Source organism: Cavia porcellus, unplaced genomic scaffold (assembly GCF_034190915.1).
Source record: "Cavia porcellus strain 051 isolate PalLab524CR breed Dunkin Hartley unplaced genomic scaffold, mCavPor4.1 scaffold_10, whole genome shotgun sequence".
In the NCBI taxonomy this organism is placed as follows: Eukaryota; Metazoa; Chordata; class Mammalia; order Rodentia; family Caviidae; genus Cavia; species Cavia porcellus.
In genome coordinates, this window is record NW_026947493.1 from 10,402,115 (window position 1) to 10,426,124 (window position 24,010).

At 38.0% G+C, this 24,010-nt stretch overlaps 1 protein-coding gene across 7 annotated transcripts in view; it reads right to left on the reverse strand.

The window, feature by feature from the left end:
- Window positions 1-24,010, reverse strand: part of Satb1 (SATB homeobox 1) — a 95,596-nt gene that overhangs the window by 61,586 nt on the left and 10,000 nt on the right. For 3 of the 7 annotated variants that reach the window (XM_063256992.1, XM_013143980.3, XM_063256991.1), the window contains exons 2-5: window positions 9,911-10,147; window positions 5,919-6,095; window positions 5,032-5,158; window positions 4,191-4,314 (exon numbers count right to left, since the gene is read on the reverse strand). In XM_063256992.1, the coding sequence (XP_063113062.1) occupies window positions 4,191-4,314; window positions 5,032-5,158; window positions 5,919-6,095; window positions 9,911-10,121 (639 nt within the window). In that variant the 5' untranslated portion in view covers window positions 10,122-10,147. Of the gene's footprint in view, window positions 1-4,190; window positions 4,315-5,031; window positions 5,159-5,918; window positions 6,096-9,910; window positions 11,933-11,968; window positions 12,382-12,642; window positions 13,053-24,010 lie in introns of those variants that run through there. The other 4 variants (XM_063256993.1, XM_005008301.4, XM_013143978.3 and 1 more) reach the window with 3 other exon arrangements.

Below are 24,010 nucleotides of genomic sequence, written 5' to 3' on the forward strand. Positions count from 1 at the left end.
TTTTGAAAGAGTGTGACTATTAATATTTTAAAATTTAAGAAATGTGTCATTACAGTAAAAAATGTTAAGGGAAAAACCATAGTGCAGTTGTTTTTAAGAAAATTACTATTATAGAATAGATTTAAAAATTTTTCTTCCAGTATGTATTCTTGTAATACATACTGAAAATCAGCTGAACACTCGAGTTTATTAAAACACCTATTGAAATGACTGTCAAATTTTAGAGAATCAACCTCCTTAACTATGAAGTGTCAGGAAGGCGGGAAAGTTTCTGATTATTTGTTTTGTTAGTGCCTAATGAAAACTCCAATGCCCATCAGATCCTCAGATGTCCTCAGAAAAAGCAAAATTTTAAGTCACCTTTCTCAATTTTATTTCTAAATAAGATGTTCAAATTTAAATTTATCTTAATATGTTTTACTAGCTGAAAATAGAAATGACAATTCTCACTCACTTTATATTGCATTTGACGTGGAGATACCTTTTCCCCAGCTGAGAAATCAAATAGAAAATGTCTTACTCAATGACTTTAAAAAACGTGCAAGTTCTCTGCGCGTACATGCCTGTGTATTCACACAAGCATACATGTATGGCGAAGGTAGGGAGGTAAAAATGCACGCAGCAGTTTAAAAATCTTTCAGTACTATTTGACTCAAACATTTTTAAAAAGAAAACATTAGACTGGCAGAAATAATAACTGACCTTTTACTTAAGGTAACTTTAACAAAATTATCTGTCCCTGTATCAGAATGTATGTATTTATCCAATGTTTAAATTAAATTTCTAAAACTCTAGGGGAAAATACAATCAAGATTTAATGTTTCACTGTTATGTTTTTTAATTCCCAACTTACTATTAAATCCATACCTCAGAAGTTTTGTGACTACAAGCTTTCCTACCCCTAAATCAGACTTTATTTTCTCCTACTTAGTCTCAGTTTAGAATGCAACATCCAACTTATCTAACCACATCCACTGAAAGAAAACAAAAGCCACAAAACATCCAACCACCTCAGATCTATAATGAGCGAAGCATTTTTATGTCTTAGAACATTTTACAAAAATAAGCAAACACGTGATACACAGAAGTTAATAAACACACATCAATCTACTTGGGCAGATTTATGATAGGAAACTAATAACAGAAATAAAAGTACGAGTTGTAAATCAAACCACGTACCCACTTACGGAATTTCTGCAGCTGGAGAAAACTTTGCAAATATTATCAAAGAAAACATTATTGCACAAAAACCTAAGGAACTATTTTAATATCGACACTAAAATCCACCACTGGGCAAGGACATAGGAAATAGGACATCTGGGTTAGTCATTACCTGGCACTTTGACTTTAAACCTCTAGGGACATTAGTTCCTTCATCTTTCAAAAGAGGAGCCAGGAAGGGATGGTCTTTTCTAAATCGAAGAATCCAAGAACAACTAGACATTTGCTTGGCAAATATTAGACAATCCTCCTAAGAGTTTTGGACACAGAGTTTGTCAAATACCCCAGGCAAATTCTTGATGGTTTGCTATTCTTTCTCCATTTTAGCCTCTGCAGAAGGCCACTATTTGCCCACAGGGTAGATTTTCTGCTAAACACTATTTAGGGAGCTTGTAATCATCTACTGGAATATTGCATCATATTAAAGAAAACAAAACCTTTAATATACAGTAAAATGTATATGTTGAAAAATATATCAACAGTTCTCACATGAATGAAACAAAATTTTCATGAGAGAAGTACAACCTCAATAAAGAATCTCTTGGAATTAAGCTCCATTCTGTATAAAAGTAAGGCAGTATTTATTTAGTAGGCATTTTTCAGTACAATGTCTACACCACCGAATCTCAAACACAGAAGAAAGAGAAATATTTATTTAGGCTTAGGCCCCTAGGGAGCCCCTTCCATCTTGAGGGAAAAAAATGAAGGAAAAGTAGAAAAGTTCTAATAAAATCATTGAGCATTTAATTTATAGATTCATTCTAAAGAAGATGATACAGCAAAATATAAAGTTGTTCCCTCACTGAAAGGTTATTTTTTTAAAAATAGTAGTTGAATTAAAAAGTTTGCTGCCACTAAAATATGCACACTATTTTCAAAAGATATTAAGAAAAGAATATTGTAATAATAACACATGCTATAATCACAGTCTAGTTCCATCGAATTATGGTGAGGTCTTCATCAACACAAGGTCATGTGTTCCTCTGAAGACCTCCATACAAGAAATTCACCTATGTATGACTCTACCCAGTTCTAAATTTTATTAAATCATTTTATTTAATGTTGTAATTATCAGCATTCATTTTGCATGACAACATTAAGTTCACAATTATATTTAAAAGCTACAGTGTGGTAGTTTATTGGCTGAATGTTGATACCATTTAACAAATAGTTCTCACTGAATGTATCAATAAGTATTTGTAGTATACATTTTTCCAGGTCATAGTAAAATGCATTATGTCTAGGGGCTGGGGATTTAGCTCAGTGGCATAAGCGCCTGCCTGGTAAGCAGGCAGTCTTGGGTTCGATCCCTGGTACCCAGAAAAATGAAAAAGACAAAAAAATACAGTATGTTTTTAAATGCACTTCTGAAACCAACGGGACATTCAGTAACATGAAGATATATGAGATTCATATTCTTAAACTCTGAATTTAAAAATCATTTAATTCTAGGTCATTCCAAATACCTAAAATGTTAATAAACATGTTACCTGGAGTTGTTTGCAAAACACAAAATCCAAAAGTAAATAAGTTATCTTTATGTAATTCTATTGCTGTACCTCTGTTAATTTAAAATTTTTATATGACAATTATAATTTCAGATTCTATTTGAGAGAAGCAGGATAGAAATTAGCTGCATGGATAACTGAACTGACAAAAAAAACCATTTGCCCTAAATTGTAAGAAACTGGTGCTTAACAATACAGAGAATATTTAATTTGAGGCTGTAGCTTAATTTAGATTTTCTCTACTCCTAAAACTGCTAAAAGTGAAGCTATAGGATTATAATGTATGAAACCTGACTTGCAAAGAGTGCTTCATGAAAAGTAGAAAAAAAGCCCACAAGGTTCCTTCCTAAGGTACGTATTTTCATGAGCCTTACACAAAATACTCCTTGAGAGTATATTTGAGAGTATCTACTACCCAGAATACAGTATAAATTTGACAATCTCTCAATTACAGAAATGCTTACAGAAGTCCTAGATACAATTTTAAATGACAGATTAATATTTGAATCACAGTTCTCAGCCTGAATTAAAAGAAAACTTTAAAATTTAACAAAAATCTAACAGACTTATACCTCAATTACAGTATATTATGGGTTTGGGTAATAAGGGACAGCATAATAACATGTTACGTTGTAACCACATAAGCAGACTACCAAGAGTGGGTCTACAGCATCCTTTTTCTTTCTTATTTGAGATCAACTGAGCATTTTTAAAAATGATGCATGGTTTTTAAATCTGGAAACAATGGCAGTTTCTATCTAAAGCTTTGGTAGTTCTTCAACAAAATTCATCCAAAGAATGAAGTACAGTAATAAATCTCATTTCAGAAATCCCTAATGATAAAACAGGCATCTCAAAAGAAAAAAGATTCCACTTAAAAACATAAAAACACCAACAAACTAATGCTATAAAACAGCTCACAGAATCCTAATGAATAATAACTATTCAATCTTTGATCTGGACAAGAAATTCCTGTATTTATTTTTTCTTCTGCTAAATACACCCACACCCCATAATGAACAAAGTAGCCAATAACTATATTCTTAGTTTATTTGGACAACATGTTGAAACTCTGCATGTTAACACTAACACTGCTATTTCCATGTGCCAAACCCCTGAGCAAGTTATACCACTCTGCCTCTTACTTCAAGAAGTCACTAAAGAGACTGTAGCTACCATGCTCAGAGCACTAAGAAAAATCTAAGACTAGCCAGCACAGTTTTCTGCTTAACTGTTTTTCCTGTGAACAGTCCTTAATGCTTTCCCCCAAGGGAGAAAAGTGTAAAGACTATTCAGAATGAATTGGGCACATTTTAAAGGTCAACAGTGGTCAAGTAATTGTGCATTTTTGGCAAAATTCTTGCTTCAGATACCAGTTGCTTTATACTCTAGAGCACCATCAGACCTCAAGCCCAAATTGCCCACGATATCTTATTATTTATTACATGCTATGCTAAGTACCTGTGAAAGGGGGCACTCCTTGGCCAATGAACTCTGATTCATATCTTTGAGTAAGTCCTTCAGAGCATTCCTTACTGTGGTGTGCGACCATTGTTCAGGAGGCAAGTCTTCTAGTTTGGGGCAACTATTTGAGACATAGATTAGAAAGGGGATTATTACAAGATTGCATCCCGCTGCAGAACATTCCTTTAAGACAGACAGATTTCATTTTGCGCATCAAACAGATGCATCTGGAGATTGCTCTCGGTCTCCTGATTGTTCCGATTAGTTAATTACTTTATACAACACATCTGCTGTATCGATGCATGAATTATACATCAGCTGCCTGTGGTGGCTATTTTTTCATGTTACTTCTACCTTCCTGCTCTGATGCGCTTGGGAAGACAATTTAAGGTGTACTGCTTTCTCAGAAGCCATTGTGAAAAGCATTAATGTATTAACTGATTTCCCTTCGTTACTCTGTTCATATGAAATAAAATGGTAAAAAACAGTAAATAAATAAGATCATGGCAATAGTGAATAAGGCATTCTTTCACAAAATGTACACAGATGGTACTGTTCATGATATGCAAAAATATTTTTTCTTAAGTAAACTTTATGTAAAATGCCTCCTTATAATGCATCATTTAACTGAGTATAAAAAGTCTTGTCTTTTGATGACCTAGAAAAATCTACAAATTTGAGGGACATTAAATTATATACTGAAGTTAGGGTAAAAGAACAGAAGGGGTAAGGTAACAAAATAAATCTGGATTAACCTTTCCGGAACACAGGGTAATGACATGTTATTTCAGACCTAGCAAGGAGAATGTTTCATCCCAGAGCCACAGCCTTGACTCACCTGTGTAACTGAATTTTCAGTGTGACCACATGATACACATCTTGAAGCATATCTGCTACCGTGGCATCAGGGGCATCTGTCACATAAGACAGTGGAACTGGATTCCACTTTCCAACCTGGATTAGCCCTACCAGATAAAGAGAATATGTCACTGACTATTTTACTCTCACATGATATATCTAATAGAAGGTTTTTTTTTTTCCACTGCCCCCACCACAAGCAATATTGTTGTTTCTGTTTGAATGATTTCCTTTCCTCTAAAAGGCAGGTCAATGAAAATATTCACAGCTTAGCTTTCCAAATTGTGAAATTATGTAAATGACTATAGGGTTGTTTATTATTTTGGAAATAAAACCTCATCAATAAAACCTATGCGTAAGGCCACATTTTCCTAACTTACAGAAAGTTCTAATAAGACAGCAGAACCAGTTCTAAATGGCTTTACGATTTAGATAAGATTCTCTATTGCAGTGGGAATCAGCATTGAAAAATACTTTACAGCCCATAAAACCATCAGAAACAGAATAAAAGAAACAGAACTAGATATTCAGTCATAAATGCAAATTGACTCTCAACAGTCCATCTGCTCAAATACGCTCCTCACTTCCTTGTGGGTCCTCAGTGGAGCAGATTATTAAGGTCAATAAGCATACTAATGATTCAGCTGAAGTAATTTAAAAAAAAAATTTACCTCAACATTCCACATGAGCAAAATGTGTGTTAACTAAACCAAACTGAATTAAGCCAATTTTTTAAAGCCACAGTCTATAAGGAACCAATGTAAAACACGGGCTACAGCTCTTTGAATAAAGATATTCACTGCTTTCTCTACGAGGTAAACAAAGGATGCCAAGCAATTTTTCCCACCCCACATATGCATTATTTACCTTTGGCCTGGGCAGCAGAGCTATGTGAGTACCCTAGAGACAGCAGTGCCATTTCTATCAGCTGGTTGAAAAGCATATCCTTTCTCACCAACACAAATTCCGCATGCTCCTCCTTGCAATCATATTCAATGGCGTTTTCATAATGTTCCACCACACAGAAAACTGGAAGCATGGTTCCTATCAAAAAGACCGAGAAAAAGACAGGAAAACAACAATCTTCAGAAATACCATTGGAGGGGCAGGAAAAATCAAGCTATAAAAATAAATATAACTGTGAGAGACTGCTTCCAAGCCAGACAGGGCACAGAGATGCAGACATTCACACACAAATATAAAATATATGCAATCTTTTATTTTTTAAAGTTGTAAGAGAAATATTTAAATGGAATATGAAGTTGGTCTTAAGATAACATGAGCTCTGCTTTAATTTTACTGGTGCATTTTCCAATGCAGAATTACCTTTTTTGATCCAATAATAATGCTGACAAGAGAGAAATGTGTCTTATCCGACTTGCTGAGGAGTATACAGCATACACAACAGAATGCACTGCAGCTGTCTTCAGAACCCACCTTCTCACTGCGTATCTGCTTCCGTTAATGATAAACTTTTCTTGTTTGTGTCTAAACAAATTATTTTTGGTCAAAAAATTACCATTCTTTTTGAGATATTTACTCTAATGGTTCCATTCAAGGAAAAAAACCAAACTGATGTTCCTAACACACAATTTCAATGTGTATAATGTAGCAATAAATAACACTTATTTCTGAAACTACTCATTTAATCTTCCCAACTAAAAAGGTATCATAGTGGCCATAGTCTTTAAAATGAAGAAGTTCCATTATATAACATGATAAAAATGAGAGAGAAAAGGAAAGTGGCCTCTTCAGGATATATCAGAATCAAGGAATTTACACGGATTTGATGTGCTCTCACTTGCTTTACTTTAATCCAAGATAATAACTCAGTAGCCAGATGATTAATAAGCATAGGTCACACCACTGTTCACAGTCTTTAACATGAGCAAGTTCCATTATATAACATGATAAGAATGAGAGAGAAAAATAAAGTGGCCTTTTCAGGATGTATTAGAATCAAGGAATTTACATGGATCTGATGTGCTCTCTTGGTTTATTTTAATCCAAGGTAATAACTCAGTTACCAGATGATTAATAAGGACAGGTCACACCACTCTTAGAAAAGAGGCTATGACTAGAAACTGAAATCACAGACTGCTATTGCACCCAAGGTGCTTAGCCAGCATACTGCCATACTTGCAGTGATAACTGAAAAGGGTTAAAAACAGATGTAACTGAACTGTACCATGGCAAACTGCCAGAAGGGTATCACTTTTAGAATCATGATGACAAGGGTTACTTTAACGGGGTACTTAGGATCCCCAGTTAGTCCTATAACATCATGCCAGTGTAATATCTATTCTCTGGACTCAAGAACCACCAACTTCTGAAGATGTCTAGTGCATACCAACCATCTCCAAAAATGTGTATTTCCTACTGACACCAGAGAGGCCCTTTACAAATTCTCTATTTGCCTGTTTCTTCTGAACAAAAGCCTGTGATAAAATAGCTACATTTTTCCACATGTGTGTCTTCACCAAAGCTTTAGTGAACTATTTACAAGAGATTCTAGCTCTGACAAACCCCTTTAGTTTTTAGAGAAGCTTATAAACTCATTCAGAAGTACCAACAGACTAGGCATGAAAAATAAGCTACGAAGCTTGCCAGTATTCTTGTCATTCATTCAGCTGTTGTATACCAGAGAGAGAGCCCATCACGGATCAGAAGATGACTTAGGGAGACTACAGCAAAAATAGCAATATGCAAACTGGTGATTTCTTCCTTGGCTTGAAGGTATTTTGGCAAAATCTCTTAAACAAAAAAAAACATTCAATCCCTTTTTCTTAGTAGTGTGTTCTCAGCTTACCTACAATTTTTATCTAGCACCTGTCAAACAAAAACCATACTCATAAAAAATAAGATGAGAGGGACAAAACACTGAAAGGCTTTAGTGACACTATATTTTGATTAAAGAGAGACTTTTCTACATAAACTGTATTCCTAAAAATGTCATCATAAATAAAATTTTTTCTCAAAAAAAAAAAATTTCAGCAGAAAGTGAAATTACTATACTTTGGTTCTTCTTCCCATTGCACTGATGTCTTCAAAGAATTAGGTTAGTACAACAAAAACATATACAATGATTTTTTTCTTCTTATGGGATGAAACAGATGTGTTCCATTATATACTGCTTCTCAGGCCTATGAAATAACTTCTCAGATTATGAAACAATGTAGGCTTTTTAAACTATTGAAATATACTGAATTTACTTTGTACTGTATTGATCAAATTTAAAGGTACCTTATAAGCTAATAAAGGCAGCAACAGAGAAAGTAACAATAATATCATCCAATTATAGATCCAGCTGCTAAATTTTCTAGCAAACTGTCAGAGTTGCCCTGCTGTTACTGGGAGTAATGCTAAGCAGGAGCCTTCTAGAATGTTTGATTATTTGTCCTAATGTTTGGTGAGACTTCCAACTACAGCAACTTCACAATCTTCCAGCATTAAAAGGGGAAGAGTACTGGTCACTGCTGAACGCTAAAAATACCACATGATTTAAACCTGAAGGCAGTCTTAGGAGCTTTTGCTGAAGGTTTATGAGCCTGTGTAAACAGCACGTCTGCCATAAGGAGCAGTGAAGTCTGTAGAATCCTTGTCTAAAACTGTCCTGGCATTAAAGTTTGCTGTGCAAATATCACATAATACCAGAGACAGCTGAAATCTCCTATTTAGGAATTTATGGAACTTATATGTTTGCAGGCGTCAGAAAGTCTTTTTTATAGAGCCCCAGTGCTTCACAGTACAATATTAATGCACTCTGTTTGAAAAGCCATAATAAATTATATTTTTAATGCTCTTACCCTGGCTTTCTTAAGATGCATACATTCTTGGCAAACAATCAATAAATAGGGTAATCATGAGTAGAGGCCAAAGAATTTGCTGAAGTGCTGTTTTTCCATTTTTAATAGATAAAGATCTAACAATACGGACTGCTGTGTCTGTTCATTTCAGGATCAATATATTCTTTGTTTTCTCCAAACCAAGGAAAAAATAAATGATTGTATGATAAATGTTATGCATCAAACACAATGAAATTCCTCTGCCTTCTAACTTTATCTACTTAATATTCTTGGTTGCTAAAAGATGGCATTTTTATCCTTTGCTTAGCAAATGAAAGGAGAATCTGATTTCTATACATGTTATTCAGAAACAAAATAAAAATCCTTATAAAGCACACACAAGGTAGGCCCTACTTTATATCACACATACTCAAAGTTGTTAAACTTTATCAAGTTTCATATTGGTAAAAAGCAGTTATATGCCTTTTTTTTTCATAAAGTCATCTAAATCTTCCCTTCCTATAACCAAATATAGCAAAACTTAAAAAACTAGCATCATCAGATTTTCTACTGCAAAATAATGAATATGCTCTTCAGAAAAGAAAAACTGTTTTACCAAACTTTTATATCACCTTAGGTAAGATTTTCATGAATTCTGAAATTACCTTACAAGTCATACTCATTTAAAAAAAAATAAAATAGCTAGGTGATTTACAAACAACCTGTCTTATTCTTAACAAGGATCAGTAACAGTCACCTACTACTCTTCACCATAATTACACCTTTTGAACCGACCCAGGCATAAACTATAACCACTGTACTTAATCTTTATCATTCAAAAAGTCCAATCATTCCAGTCTGTAATAGAGTAAGATCTCCCTCTCAAGAACACAGGCTATACACTGAAAACATAACTGATACTGAAATCCAGAATATAACTAATTTCACAGCAGAAGGAGAATCTAGGAGAAGAATATACAAAGCATGGTCTTGTCTCTCCACCCCATAAAACAGGGCTCGGGGAAGACACCATACTTGCATGTAGCAATCTAGGTTTGGCTCAAAAATATTTACCTTTCCTAAGGTTGGTTTTCATCAGATGGCCAGAGTGTTTTAAAGGAACTCCCTGCATTTTGGCACCTGTACTCCCAAGCCTTCCTCTTCCGAGAGGGCTTCCGTTCTGCTCCAGGCGGGCAATCTTGGCTGGTGGACCCTTCGGATCACTCACATTGTTAGACATTTCTGAATGTTCTTTCCCCTGAGTTGTCTCGTTCAAATGATCCATACTCAGTCACTCTCTACAAAGATTACCTGCCAGTATTTAAAGAGAAGAGAGACATGTTACAATTGGGTGAGGGTTTCTAGCTATGTATGTGTCCCATAAAAACATTTACTAGACTTTTCTCTCTACAAATATATTTGTAAAGCTACACATCTATTATACAGGTGTTACTATATTTCTAGATAGTAGCACATTTCTGTTCAAATGAATAATTTGTGGCACCTGTATCAACAAACATTAATAAAAAGGTGATTTGTTATTTACAAACAAAACTAAAGTGAACAAAATCCGGCTTGCTTTTAGAACAAGCTAGAAAGAAAAGTAACAAATTGTATTTATGCAGTTGTAATTTTTAAAAACTACAAACCCATTACATACCACAACAGCAACATTTTAATAAGATAGAATAATCACTCTAAAATACTAAACCTGGTGCATGTTCATGTTTTACACGTGTTTTAATTGAGAAAAACATATTCAACATCTCAAAAGGCAATGAACATTTTTAAATACTGTTTAGATTCCCAATTGGCTTCCCACACTAACACAGACAAGTTTTCTATTATCAAAGTTTCAAGAGGTCTGCTGACCAAAGGTCTAGTCAAGTCTTGGGTCACACATGATACTGGGTCATTTCATCCCTAAGCGAACAGCAAGAAGTGGAGGGTTTCTTTAAATATTCTAGGTGCTGAAGAATTACAAGCCAACTTGTCTTTCAAAGTTAACATTTACTTGTGCATTACCAATAAAATGTGTTCTTCCATTTAAAAAGCAAAACCTGAAAAGACTTTATATCACAATAGGGGGATGTGCTAAGTTCACGCTAAAACAAAAAACCTTGATATTGGTAAAACATCATTCCCAGTATTCAAAAATAATCTCATTATGCAATGAAGGTAGTACTGTAATTTCGGGAAAAAACATAATTATGTTGTTTTAGTGAATATTTTACATTGTTTATAAGGTGATATTAGTTCAATATAAAAGTCACTTCTAAAATAAGTTTTAACTACAGTTGACAAGAGCAGGTGAGAATTATTAATTTAGGAATACCAACACTAAGGGGAACATATTTAGGAAAAAGGACACTGATAATTACCAATTTCTCCCAGCTGTCTATTAATTTAACATATCTTGTATTAAAGAAATTATACCTAAACTATTTACACTTGATTTGTTGAAAGTCAGTTTGTATTACATGGCTTTCTGTGAGCATTTTTTAACTACAGACTGCTTCATCCTACATAATCAAGCAAGGGAAGAGTGATGGTTAATCTGGAGGTAAAAGCAACCTTAAGAAGTGCCAACTGAAGAACTATAAAGTTTGAGAAATAATAATGCTATTTATCTTTGTACTTCAGGGTGGCACACTGAGAACCAAAGGTTTACCGTTGATCGGGGGTCCCATCTGTTTTTGGTTATGAGGTTCATTAACAATAAATGCACCCTTTTAAACCACTTTTTATCAAGATTACTCTTTTCCATTATATTAAACTGCAGTCTAAAGCCAAAATTAGATGATTATTAACTTATTCAAAACACGGTTTATAATGTTTCATGTGGACTATAATGGAGAACTGCTTTTTCTAAATTGGTTGCCTTACAGCAATGAATTTTAGAACACATGATATCCAAAGAAAAATCTTTAACCCTTGGGGCAACACAAGAGAAAAGAGGAAAAAGTACACAACAGTATCAAAGTTAACACCACAAAACATAGTAAGTAATCACCAGGCTTTAACAGCACTATAAACTGTAGAGCAAATGAAAGTGATAGAGTATAATTTAGCTAATGTATTGGCAAACAAAACATCATATAGGTCATGCAGAATTGTCCTTTGAATACCCACCTATAAGCGTCTATTAACATTAAGTCATCCTGTAAAAAGCTTTACATTATAAAGCAAAATTACATGCACATAAAACACCCAATTTATTTTTTTAAATTCTATGCCCAAGGCTAAAGTTCACCAATCTCAGTTTGGAATTGAGAAAAGCAACCTCCCAACAGGCCTGCATGGACTGACAGCAGCAGCAGCAGGAACTAACTGTGGTCTCAACAGATGCCAAACTGAAGAGTTTCTTTTGAGTTATACATTTTACAACCCATTTTAGTGCAACGTCTGTTTGGCACATACAGTGCAGGCTATTTTATCAAAATCCCATTTCCCTGTCCATAAAGTAAGACCGTATATGAGAATTACTGAATAAAACAGTGAACTCAGCCTCAGCAATTATTTTCTTAAAAAGAAAGAAAAACAAGAAATTCCGTTTTCAAGAACCTAATTTTTGCATAGTGGGATCCTTTTCAATGAGTTCCTTGCTAGATCTCTTCTCTGGCCCCCACTGAGCCCCATAATCACAATTTAAGAGCCGGTGCCCTTATCCATTCCATATGGCCAGCGTGATCCAGGCCAAGCTTTCACTGTGACCTTTTAAAGAGACAAAGAAGCAAAGTACTATCTAGAAACAGAAACACTGCAGTTTTACTGAGTGAAATTAGCAAAACCGACCTGAAACTCACCACTTCAAAACTTGACAGCATATAAATAACAAAAACAAAGGAGATTTCCTTTGCAGCCCGGGGTTCTTGAAGTGAAGTTCAAGACTGATGTTTTCTATATCCCTTCTTTTTAATTAAAAAAAAAAAAAAAAAAAAAAAAAAAAGGCAGCAGACCTGAAGGCGACTTCCCCTGAAATTGTATTATTTTCTCTTTCCCTACTCCCGCCCCCCCTAAGCGGGGGAAGGGCAGAAATAAACGTCTACAAGAGTAGCCATGGGAGAGGGCTTTAAAAAAAAAAAAATCACAGTTCGAAAAACAACATATGTAGGGTTTGTAAAATGTCTAACCTCAGAGAACAAGGTTTTCGATGGGGAGGAGGGGAGAGTGGGAAGTAGAGAGGAGGAAGAAGATAAAATTGATCTGACAAGTGATTCTGTGGGGGGGGGGTAGCAAAAACAAAGCAAAACGCTTTAGGAGCTGTGCACTATGGTGGTGCTGGGGAGGCGAGGTGGTGACTGAAGAATCTCTTAAAAAGGAAAAAAAAAAAAAAAAAACAACCACTGCGGACAAGGTCTCCAGAAAGGAGAGGGGGGGAAAGGGGTTCTCTTGTCCTCCCTCGCGCTTGCTAGGGTTCTTCGGTGCGAGAACAGAAAGTCTACTTCTGGCTGTCACTTGCAGTATTCTCCTCCAGAACCCCGGAGAACGCGGAGCAGGAAAGGCCACCTCGCCTCCCTCCCCACCACCCCCACCCCCTCCCCGACAATTGCGGCTAATATTAACAAACCTTAAACTTTTCCCACAGTCTCGCACCCCCGAGAGCATCTACCAGGGGACAGCGGGAGTCTGGGACACAGGGTCGCCAAAAGAGCCCCGGAAAGGCACTAAAATGCCACTTTTGCTCCCGCCCTCGCTGACAACAGCCCGGAGGACCCCGTCCCTGCCCATGGACGCGGGGCTGCGCGCGTCCCGGGCGCCCAGGGCGCGGGGGGAGCGGGGGTCTGGGGCGGGGGAGGGGCGGAAGATGGGGCGCCCCCAGCCCCCGCCGTGCCTGGCGGCGACGCGCTCCCCGCCCCCTCCCCCCAAAAGTCGCCCGGCTCCCCTTCAGCCCGAGTACGAGGTAAACAACGAGCACCACAATGGCACTAGGACGGGGGCAGGAAGGCGCCCAGAAAGCCGACCAAACTGCTCAGGAGTTTCCCGGGAGGAGAGGGGAGGCGGGCAGCGTCCCCTGGAGGCGCCCTGCCCCACGCTCGGTCCCGGGCGGGCCGGAGGGCGGCAGTTGCTGTTGTTGTTGTTGTGACGAGGCCGGTGGTTGCCGGGTGGCACAGGGAGAGGTGTGAGTGTGCGCTCGTGTGTGCGTGCGTGTGAGCGCGAGTCCCGGGCGGGCGGGCTGGCGGCGGGCGCGCGGGCCGCCTCCTCCTCGCTCGGCCCTGGCCGCCTCTCTGGCCCCATTAAACGCGGAGTTGACTCATCCCGGCCGCAGTCGCTGCCGCCGCCGCCGCCGCCGCCGGGCCCCGCTCGGCTCCGCGCGTCCGCCCCGGCTGCAGCCCGGTCCGCCGCCGCGCCTGCTCCCGCTGCCGCCGCCGCCGCTGTGGCTGCCTCCTCTTCCTCCTCCTCATTTTAATACAGAGCACCCGGCCGCGGCCCCGCCGGAGCACGCAGCCTCCTCCCGGCCGCCCGCCGCCGCCGCCGCCCGGAGCTCCCCAGCGGGGCCGGCTGCTCCGTCGCGTCCGGGGAGCGGGAGCGGGAGCGAGCGGCGGCGGCGAGGGGGAGGCGGAGGCGGAGGAAGGGGCGCGAGCGGCGGAGGACGCGGGGGGCAGGGTGCACGGCGCGGCGAGGGACGGGGATTAAAACCCGGGCTGGAGGCCGGGACTGGGGAGGGGGCGGGGAGGCGAGCGGAGCCTCCGCCGAGAAACTCGTGAATGAGTGCGGCTGGGGGTGGGGAGGCGCGCGGCTTCCGGCCCGGGCGCGCACGAATTTGTAATGAGCTTGATTAGAGTGAGGCGGCCCGACATTTATTACACACAATACCCAGAATAACAGGGCGCCGAGTGGGGTTGGTGTTGGCCGCCGCCAGGCGCGCCGGGGAGAGCGCGGAGGGGAGGAGGCGAGGGGCTTCCCTGGCAGCGGCCGCCACGCAGCGCAGCGCCGCGCGGAGAGGAGCGGAGCGAGCAGCCGGGAGGGGAGGGGAAGGGAGCGGCGGGAGGGGCAGCCGCCGCGGGAGGGGCGGGCAGGTGTGCGGGGGGCGGGGGGCAGGGCGGCACCGCGGGGCGGGGGCGGGGGCGAAAGTGAAGGGAGGAAGGGGCCGGAGCCGGGCGTGGGGCACGACCCAGCCACCCACAGCCACAAAAGCCGCAGAAAGGACTACGCCGGGAGCGTCGCCTGCGGCCACCGAGGGACGGACGGACGGACGGGCGAGCGGGCGGGGCGCGGCCCGCGGGAGAGGGGCTGGCACGCCAGGTGGCCGGCGCCCACGCGGAGGTGGGGGACACTCCAGGAAGTGGCCGGAGGGACAGTCGGGAGGTGATCGTGCGGAGACGCGCGGAAGGCGCAGAATCATTTGCTGGGCTATAAAGGCCAAGAGCTAGAAAATGCTCTCCTAAGTATTCTCAGAGGAGAGTAGTCCCTAAACTGTCAAAGAGCGAACGTTAAAAACGACGGAGTAAGAGCTTGTTGTCCAAGTCAGAGATAGAATAGTTTGGAAAAGGAAATACAAGGCCCATAGTGGCAGAATTCAACAAATTTTGGGTCCTCTGACTTATGTCTTCTTGTTACAAAAAAAAGTGTCATCTTTTTAAAAATAATTTATACCGAGTGAAAGACAAGTTTAAGTTGGTAAATCTGTCAACAGTAAATACTTCTGCAGTTATAAGGGAAATTCTCAGTTAAATCAATACTAATTAATCACACCAGTGTGATATTAATCTATTAAGTGTAGTTTACATAACAATGGTGAACATTACGATCTCACCTTAAGTAGAAATGTATTATTTATTGCTTAAGTTTTAGTATCTTCATTTTAGCACTCTAAGCAAACCGTTCAAAAAATTACTTTACAAAATACACTTGTAGGAAAAAGAGAAAAATCAGACAGATAAACATTCTGTTGCACATAAAAAAGCAACAAGTTAGCACAAGTAGTAAGATAAGAGGGAAATATGCAAATTAAGCTCTTTAAAACTACCACTACACTTAGACACACTGTTTATACAAGAAATCTAAGAAAAGCAGAAGGTAAAGTGGAAGATAAAGTATAGGAAATTATGGCCTCCTGGGGGAGGACAAGTGTAGGAGAAACAGTAAAAATATATCATTCTAATAACACCCAGCTTTCACCTACAAACCTGAAAGGTTAAGTCAAAATAAAGGGCAGCAACCTTACCCTGGCACATACAAACAGAGTATTTGATGATCAAACTCAAAATAGCATCCAAAACAAGAAACATAAGGCAATCTTTATTTAAAGACCTTGATAACACTATTTTTTAAAAGCTACAGTGTGGAAGTATGGGACTTCTAACTAAGCTATAAAAAAATATAATCAATATCAGTTAAACAAGTATGATAAAATATAGCGTGGATGTGAGACTGTACTTTGAAGGGAGATACTTAAATGTTTAAAAAATTTGATATTAAAAAAACAAATTATCTTTAACCCAGGCATGGTAGCGCACACTTGTAATTCCAGCACTCAGAATGAAGCAACAGGATACTGGTGAGTTTAAGTCCAGCGTGGGCTACACTGTGGCTAGCCTTCTAGACCCTGTCTCAGAACGTAAACAAAAAAAAAAAAGGACATAAAAGACAAAACAAAAACCTCAATAATGATATTTTTAATATGTTACATTTGAAGTTAATACAGATATTTTAGTAGTTGATCCACATTGGTAATGTTTCACATGCTTCTCTGAAATATCACTTGTCAGTAGGGACAGTGGATTCTAATAGCATGTTGGACAAATTAACAAACAATGGTAACATGAACAGAAAACATAGGCTAGGAACAAGGAACGTGAAAGAATGTTCCTTGCCCACCCAACTTAACCTCAAGTTAAATGTCTTTAACAACAGAAAAGAGGCAGAGAGAGAGAAAAGGAAATACACAAAGCAAAATTTGAGCTCAGAGAAAAACACTAAAAAAAGTTACTGAAAATATATTAAGACACATCAGAAATGCTGTAAATATGTTTATCATTTTACACAAGACAAAATGCCTCTTGATTTTCTTAGCTTCTGAAAGACCTGGTCAATGATAATGTAATATTAAACAGTAGCCTTTAAATCTGAATAGCACCTTTTATACAGGAATCACAAACCTATTCATAAACATAACTAGATAAAAGTAGTAAGAACTGCATGGTCTTGAAAAATGATAAACAATAAATGAGCATGAAGGCAATTAATTATTATAAAAAGTAACATTGGATCATGAATCTATTAATCAATTGTACATATTAATTTTTCCTAAAGCACATTCTTTATTCCGCAACTGTATGACCATGAGAAAGAATATAAGAAAAATGGCATACAGAGGGTTATACCCTAGTAATACACATTGAACTTACCATATATTATCTACTACTTTAGAATGTTGTATCATAGCAACTGAGTATTGGCCACTATAAATTCCAGTCAAAATATAAAAGAAAGATAATTAGAAACCCCACCTTCTAAGACATATATAAGTTATCATGGCATGCAAGGAGCATCAACTGATTCTACACAAGCATCTTTTTTCTGTGTATAATGATGAAACAAAGTAATGAAAAAACTATAAATTTCCTATCAAAATAGAAAACTTAAGAAATTTGAAATATTTCAACTCATTTAACATGTGGACATACACTTAAAATGAAGTATATCAATTTTCTCTCACAGAAGGAGGCATTCAAACTGCCTATATAAAGAAAGCAAAGAGAAACTATTGTAACAGATACACAAGATTTTTTTAAAAACTTAGAGAACCACTGCATGTTTCAGATAGCAACGTATTAAGATAAATATGCAGGCATATATTTGAAAGCATTAAAATACATTCAGAGTTCTCAATAGCACATACATTTGTAATAAACAGTGAAAGCATTTAGAATTTGAATGCTTTTAAGATATAGCAAATCAGCCAGTGTCTTCCTGAAGCAATGCTTACCACCATAACACTTTCTAAGGACATTTTTTCATCTTTTTAAATTCAAATACAGTTGGCTATCTCTTAATGGCAGCAAAATTTATATAGCATATTGCTCTTTTTGTCATGTCAACTCTATTTTTTGGCTTTAGCTGCAGGTGGTGTTTTCCATATATGAATTTCTGGGAATCTGGTCTGTTCTGGCCATATAAGGACGCCTATTTAAGCCATATGTTTTGCTGTCGTGTGCCTCATTTTGTCTGTCTGGGATGTCAGTACTCATTTACACCTCCCCCACACACCCCACAATACTAGGGATTGAACCTAGAGCCTTGTTCATGCTAGACAAGCGCTCTACCACTGAGCTACATTCCCACCCTCCATATTGTTTCTCGAATGGACCAAATACCAATTTGTAGCAAAGAGTAGAGAAAAATGGCAGCTGGGGTTGCAGCCCTAACAACTTTGTCAAAACATATACTGGAGAGGAAATGCAATATCCTGTAAACATTTGCAGCCTCTTGTCACATATTATCTATGACCGACATCAGTACAACTGCATACAGTTTAGGAAAGAATGTACTTGTTCAAAAGTCTGCAGTACATGTGAACACACGGCTTTTACATACAAATTGGCACTCATGACATGGCACATGCTAGCTGCCTTGCTGTGACCCAGCCCTGAATATGGAAGAGGAGGTTGCCTTCTACTTTTCTCTAACTAAACTCTGATTAATCCTACAAGAAAGTTCTGGCCTCCCTTACATATTCTCATAGAATCTTATATTTCTTCTTTGTAACAGTCTTAACAATCTGGATAATTATGTCTTAATAAATACTTCCATTAGACTATAAACCCTATGAGAGAAGTCTCTGTTTGCTGTCATATTACCAAGAACTTAACACAATATCCTTATATTTACATTAGGAATAATATTTACATTATGCAGGAATAAAAAGTTCATAGTGTCACTTACAACCAGTTTCCATTACTAACTGGGGTAACAATACTTTTCATAGATTCCAAAACTGAGGCAGGAACTGGTGAAAGTGATTATGTCATTTATATTTGAATTAATTAAAACTGAATGAAATGCACAACTTAGTTCCTGCATCATATTTTAAGTGCTCAATAGCCTACTGTGGCTAGTTGATATCATAAAGGACAGCAGAGATTATAGAACCTCGCCCCTTTGCAGAAAGTTCCACTCACAGTACTTACCTAAAGAACTTCTATAAAAAGGCTAAGTGAAGCCAGGACCAGATCAGGAATCTTTCAGATGGTGAATGGCTTTCAGACATTCTAATGATGCCTGAACCAAGATAATTTTCCATTTTAGGATGAGTCCATAGATTTGTAAAGTTGCATGGAACGAGACTTGTAGACTGCTGAACACAAATTCAAGACAACTTTCTAGACATGTCTGTGCTTGAAAGGGTTCTGTAATACATTTGGAATAATATGCTTTTACTCCAAATGTTGCTTTGCATGAGCATTTAAACATCTCCTCAGTGAAGTTAAAAACCACAGTCATTCCTAACCTTACCTCGAGCCCTCACATTAAGCTAGCAGAGCTGGCCTTAGAAATGGCTCTTCGGAAGCTTTAATTGCAGATACTATACCTACTCAAACTGGGAGGGCCTCCAGATACCAAACAAATAATGGGATACTGCAAAAAATAATGATAAAAGCCTGGGGAACGTTGCTAGAAAGATAAAAGAGTAATGATAATGAACTTTAAATATAGGGTTTTAAGGGTTTTGTTTTTGTTTTTCCCAAAATAAATAGGGTTTCAGTTACAACCCTGAGTGATAGTGCTCAAAAGTTGTTTCCTAATTACTTTGGGTTGGATGTAGAAACCCATGGGTAGTTTACGATTTAGTTTTAACAGACAAAGGTCATTACAATGACAAAGCAAAGAAAGGTCAGTATTTATGCTAGTTTAAGAAATCTGGGTAACAATGGCAATTGTAGTTGACTCCTAGAAATAGACAAGACATCTGGTCCTTTTACTCAGAAATACTACTTTTTTTATCAGCAAAAATTAATTATACAAAAAAATTTTTAAAGTGACTATTCTTTCCATAAGTTTTGGAATGGATCATTTTTCTGAGATGGCACAATGGTAACAATTCCACCAAAACTGCTATTCTACCTAAGCCAGGTTCAAAACTAAACAGTGAGTAGGAATGATTCCTGCAAAAGCCACTGAGTTCACCCATGTGGAGATCACCACCGAAGCTTTTTTTACAGTTTCAAGGTGCCTCATTCAGTTCCATGGCTCTGAGAGCCTTTCCACCCCTTCTCTCTTGAAGACCTCCCTTCTGCTATCTCCTTTCCTAGGCAGATGGTTTTCCACCTTGGTCCACAGCCTGTTCCAGCTGTTGGTATTCCCTCTGATGCTCCATCACAGCTACCTGTCCCACCTGCAATGTCACATTCCATATTTATATGTTGGCACCGCCAAACTGCAAAACAGTAAGCATCTTAAGGCTTCTAATGTATACACTTAGGGAATCTCACTGTGTCTGCTGCTACAGGGGAGAAAGTCGAGAACTGTTTTTATGAACTGGTGCTTCTAAGAATGCCGCTTAATTTCTTGAGGATGTGAAGCCAGGTGCAGGGATCACAACAGGATGCCCAGGCTGCACCCCACTGCAATTAAAACAGAATAGCTGAGGGTAAAAGCGAGGCTATTTCTTAAAACTCCCCGGGTGATTCTGAGGTTCAGCCAGGTTCTGCATCTGTTTTAGGTCCTGTTTTAGAGAGAGAGAATTAAATATGCCTGCTAGTCACCCTTGAGGTAATTTTTAATCCAATCCTATGGTTGAGGTCATTTAGAAAAGACAAATCTGTTCTAGGAATCATACATGATCAAAAATTTAATGTATGTGTAGGGAAGCCCCTTGTTCAAACAAACAAAAAGGGTAAAAAAAAAAGAGGGGAGGACAAGCCATTAGATCACTGATTTGGCGAATAAAGGTGTGCTATTTGAGGAACCATGATAAATTAGCATTTGGGCACTTGCTTGAGATTTACCAGGGTGCCAGAAATCCTGTGCAGGTATGTGATTTATCATCACAGACATAAGCGACTAACCACAAAATTACACATGGAAGTACATTCTAAATCCAGTCTATTATTTACTGGAGCCAGAACCATCCAAGTTTCCTCTCTTTTTTTCAACACAGTTGAATGTGATCTTCCCCACCAACCAACAAACAAACAAACAAACAAACAAACTACTGAACCTTGAGCAGGCTTTTCCTTAAATGTTTGAAAACTTCGATTTATTTCCAGACTAAGTCACTGCACTTGAGCAAAACCAAAGCATTCACAATGTCTCTGCCCTGGAGCGAGCTGCAGGGCATCTGAGTCCTAGCTGGTAAGCCTTCAACACTGGTGAGCTCAGGGGATTTTAATTCCAAGGAAGTCAAACAGCAACCTTTCCCAATCAACCTTTATCAAAACCCATTAACTTCAGCAATGAGAAAATTATCCTAATTTTTCTGTTACAGATGTTGGGAGAAAGAGTTGAGGTTACAATGAGTTTAAATCCTAGTCCAGGTCATTTTTGTGGGACCATCCGCCAAAGGCAATATGAGACATCACAGTGTTCGCCATGTCAAATAGCACAAGACACAAGACCAGGGAGTAAAGGCCAACACTAGGGACACGCGCTTTGCATGTGGACAGTCAACATAACTATAATGCCTGACATTTGCTGAAGTGAAAAGCAAGTTTAATTCAAAAGATGGCGTATTCTATTTGACCTGACAGAAAAGAGTTTAAGAACAGCTGTGATAAAAGTTGCTTGATACTGTGAATGTAACTTGTATCGCTGAACTGTACACTTAATAATATAAAAATGGTATATTTGGTTATATATTTTACCATGAATTTTATAAAAGCAAAACAATGTTTTACCTATTCCTAAGATAAAAATATCATATCACACCAAACATGAGCAACACAATAACCTACAATAAGCCCCCTCCTCATCCCAACTTTCTAATGTTTGACAGTATGTGCTAACAGTCACAGTCCAGACTATGTGAAGACAACTAATACATATGACAAATAGCTGACTCCAAAATAAGTAACATGGATTGGCATTAGAGACCAAGGTCTCACCCAATTTGAGGGTCCTCCAGTGCTGGAAGGTCACAGTCAATGTAACTTGACAGAGAGAAGGAAGCATAGAAAAACTGAAAAATTATATTACATCCAAAAATTCCTTTAATGTTTTTCAAAGCAGTAAAAATTAACTACATTCATGAAATATGACACCTTCCCACTTAAATGGTACTTAGAATGTCACACACTTATATGCAAAACAGGTGCATCTGTAACAACTGTAGAAATGTGGCCTAATAACATATAAATTGTTTACATAGGAAGGCTTTAAAAAAATTCTATTTTCAAATAAAATAACATTTTTAAAAGGCCTCCAAATTTAGTCTGTTATTCTTTAGTGATGGTATGTCTTGTTCAACAATTAGGAATATCTTTTCTTCCACGCTGTACAGTGTTCTGTTTCACACTTCTATTGATTTTGTATCAGGGTCTTTTATATTAAATGGAGATAGAAATTCACATATATTATATTGGAGATTTAATACATAGGTATCTGCATAATATTGCATGACTAAGGAATATTAATATACTGCATAAAGCCAAACTAAGACATATTTGTGTAAAAGCAAAAAACAATAGCTTTACAGTGTAGCGCTATCTGTGCCTCTTCATTAGTGTGTTTACTGTAAAACTTAATTCATTAGGAAATGAACATGGACTGTAAATATGCATGCAAATTCCAGCTGCTATGAAGCAAAAAGTTTATAATTCTGCAAATAACTTTTTAAAAAGAACTAGAGAGCCTGAGTCTATTTTTTAAACATTGATTTTTATTTTGTAAAAAGTACTTATATTTATGTACATATACAGGTAGTAGAGAAACAAACATCATATTCATGAAAAACTGATGAGAACCAGCTTGTGTGTTTTGAGACTCCATTGTTTTAAAGATGGTCAATATCTACTGTTTTTCTATTTCTTTTGCAATTGAACAAACTCTACATAATCTTGTTCTATTTGATGAAAATTTAAACTTCTTATCTCTCTTGGAGGTAGTAAGGCCTTCAAATGTAACTTTATAGTTCACTCTGCACAAATGGTATCTGACACTAGAAATTTACCACATTGCAAACTAAGTGCATTTCTCAAGCTAGCATACTAGCATATGCCATAATTTGGGTTATAAAGTCTCATAGCATTTTTAATAGATTTGAGAAATTCAGTTGTTTGCCTAGCATCCAAGTATGAATAAATGTGTGTATGAGATATGTTACACCCAGATAACATGTGAATCTGAAGAAAGGCAGTATTACATAATTAACAACTCATCTACTACTGTCCTAAGGAGAAATCCTTTAAATCCCACAGTTAATGTAACACCCCTATTACAAAAGAAAGGATAACTGACATGGGAGGAAAATAATGGAGAAAAGACAGAGAAACTAAATTCGGGTGGTTTTTTCTTATTCCACTAGCAAGCTGAATGATCCTGCATTAGTCAAACAGGATCTGGTTTCATATCTATAAAATGAGGGAACAAAGCCTGATAATCTTTAAGGCCCGAAAGAAAAATTCTCTGACTTTACATATAAAAAGTTAAGTTCACTCCAAAGAGAAAATAAAGATACAAGGAAATTTCTCACATGCTAAGCTAGATGTTTATCTATATGTAAGAGACAGGTGTCAAACAAACAAATAAAAAAAAAAAAACCACTAAGGCAAAGAGAAACTTAACTCACCAGATTCCATCTGTTACATTTGAATTCATGCATAATTGATTATCCATGACTGGTAAGTTCTTTTCTCACTAGCCGACCACAGTTTTCTAAACATTATGTATTAAATCACTACTAAAGTAGACTGTGTTTCAGAAACAGCAAGGCAGAATAAGAATATTTTAAATGAAAAATTACATGCCGGTTAATAATAATACAGCTGACCTATGTTTAAGGGAAAGAAATTTTAATCATGTGCATATGAAATATTAATAACCTATTCTGTTATTGTTATAATAAGGTTAAGTAGGTTTCTCCATGCTTAAGGAAAGAGAGGGAAGTAGGACTGCATAATGGTGCAAAAAGACACAGAGACAGACATAAGGAAAATGTGTCAACAATAAACAAGAGGAAATAAGGAAAAGATGAAGGTAGAAACTAATCTCTATGTGTCATTATGACTGCCAGAG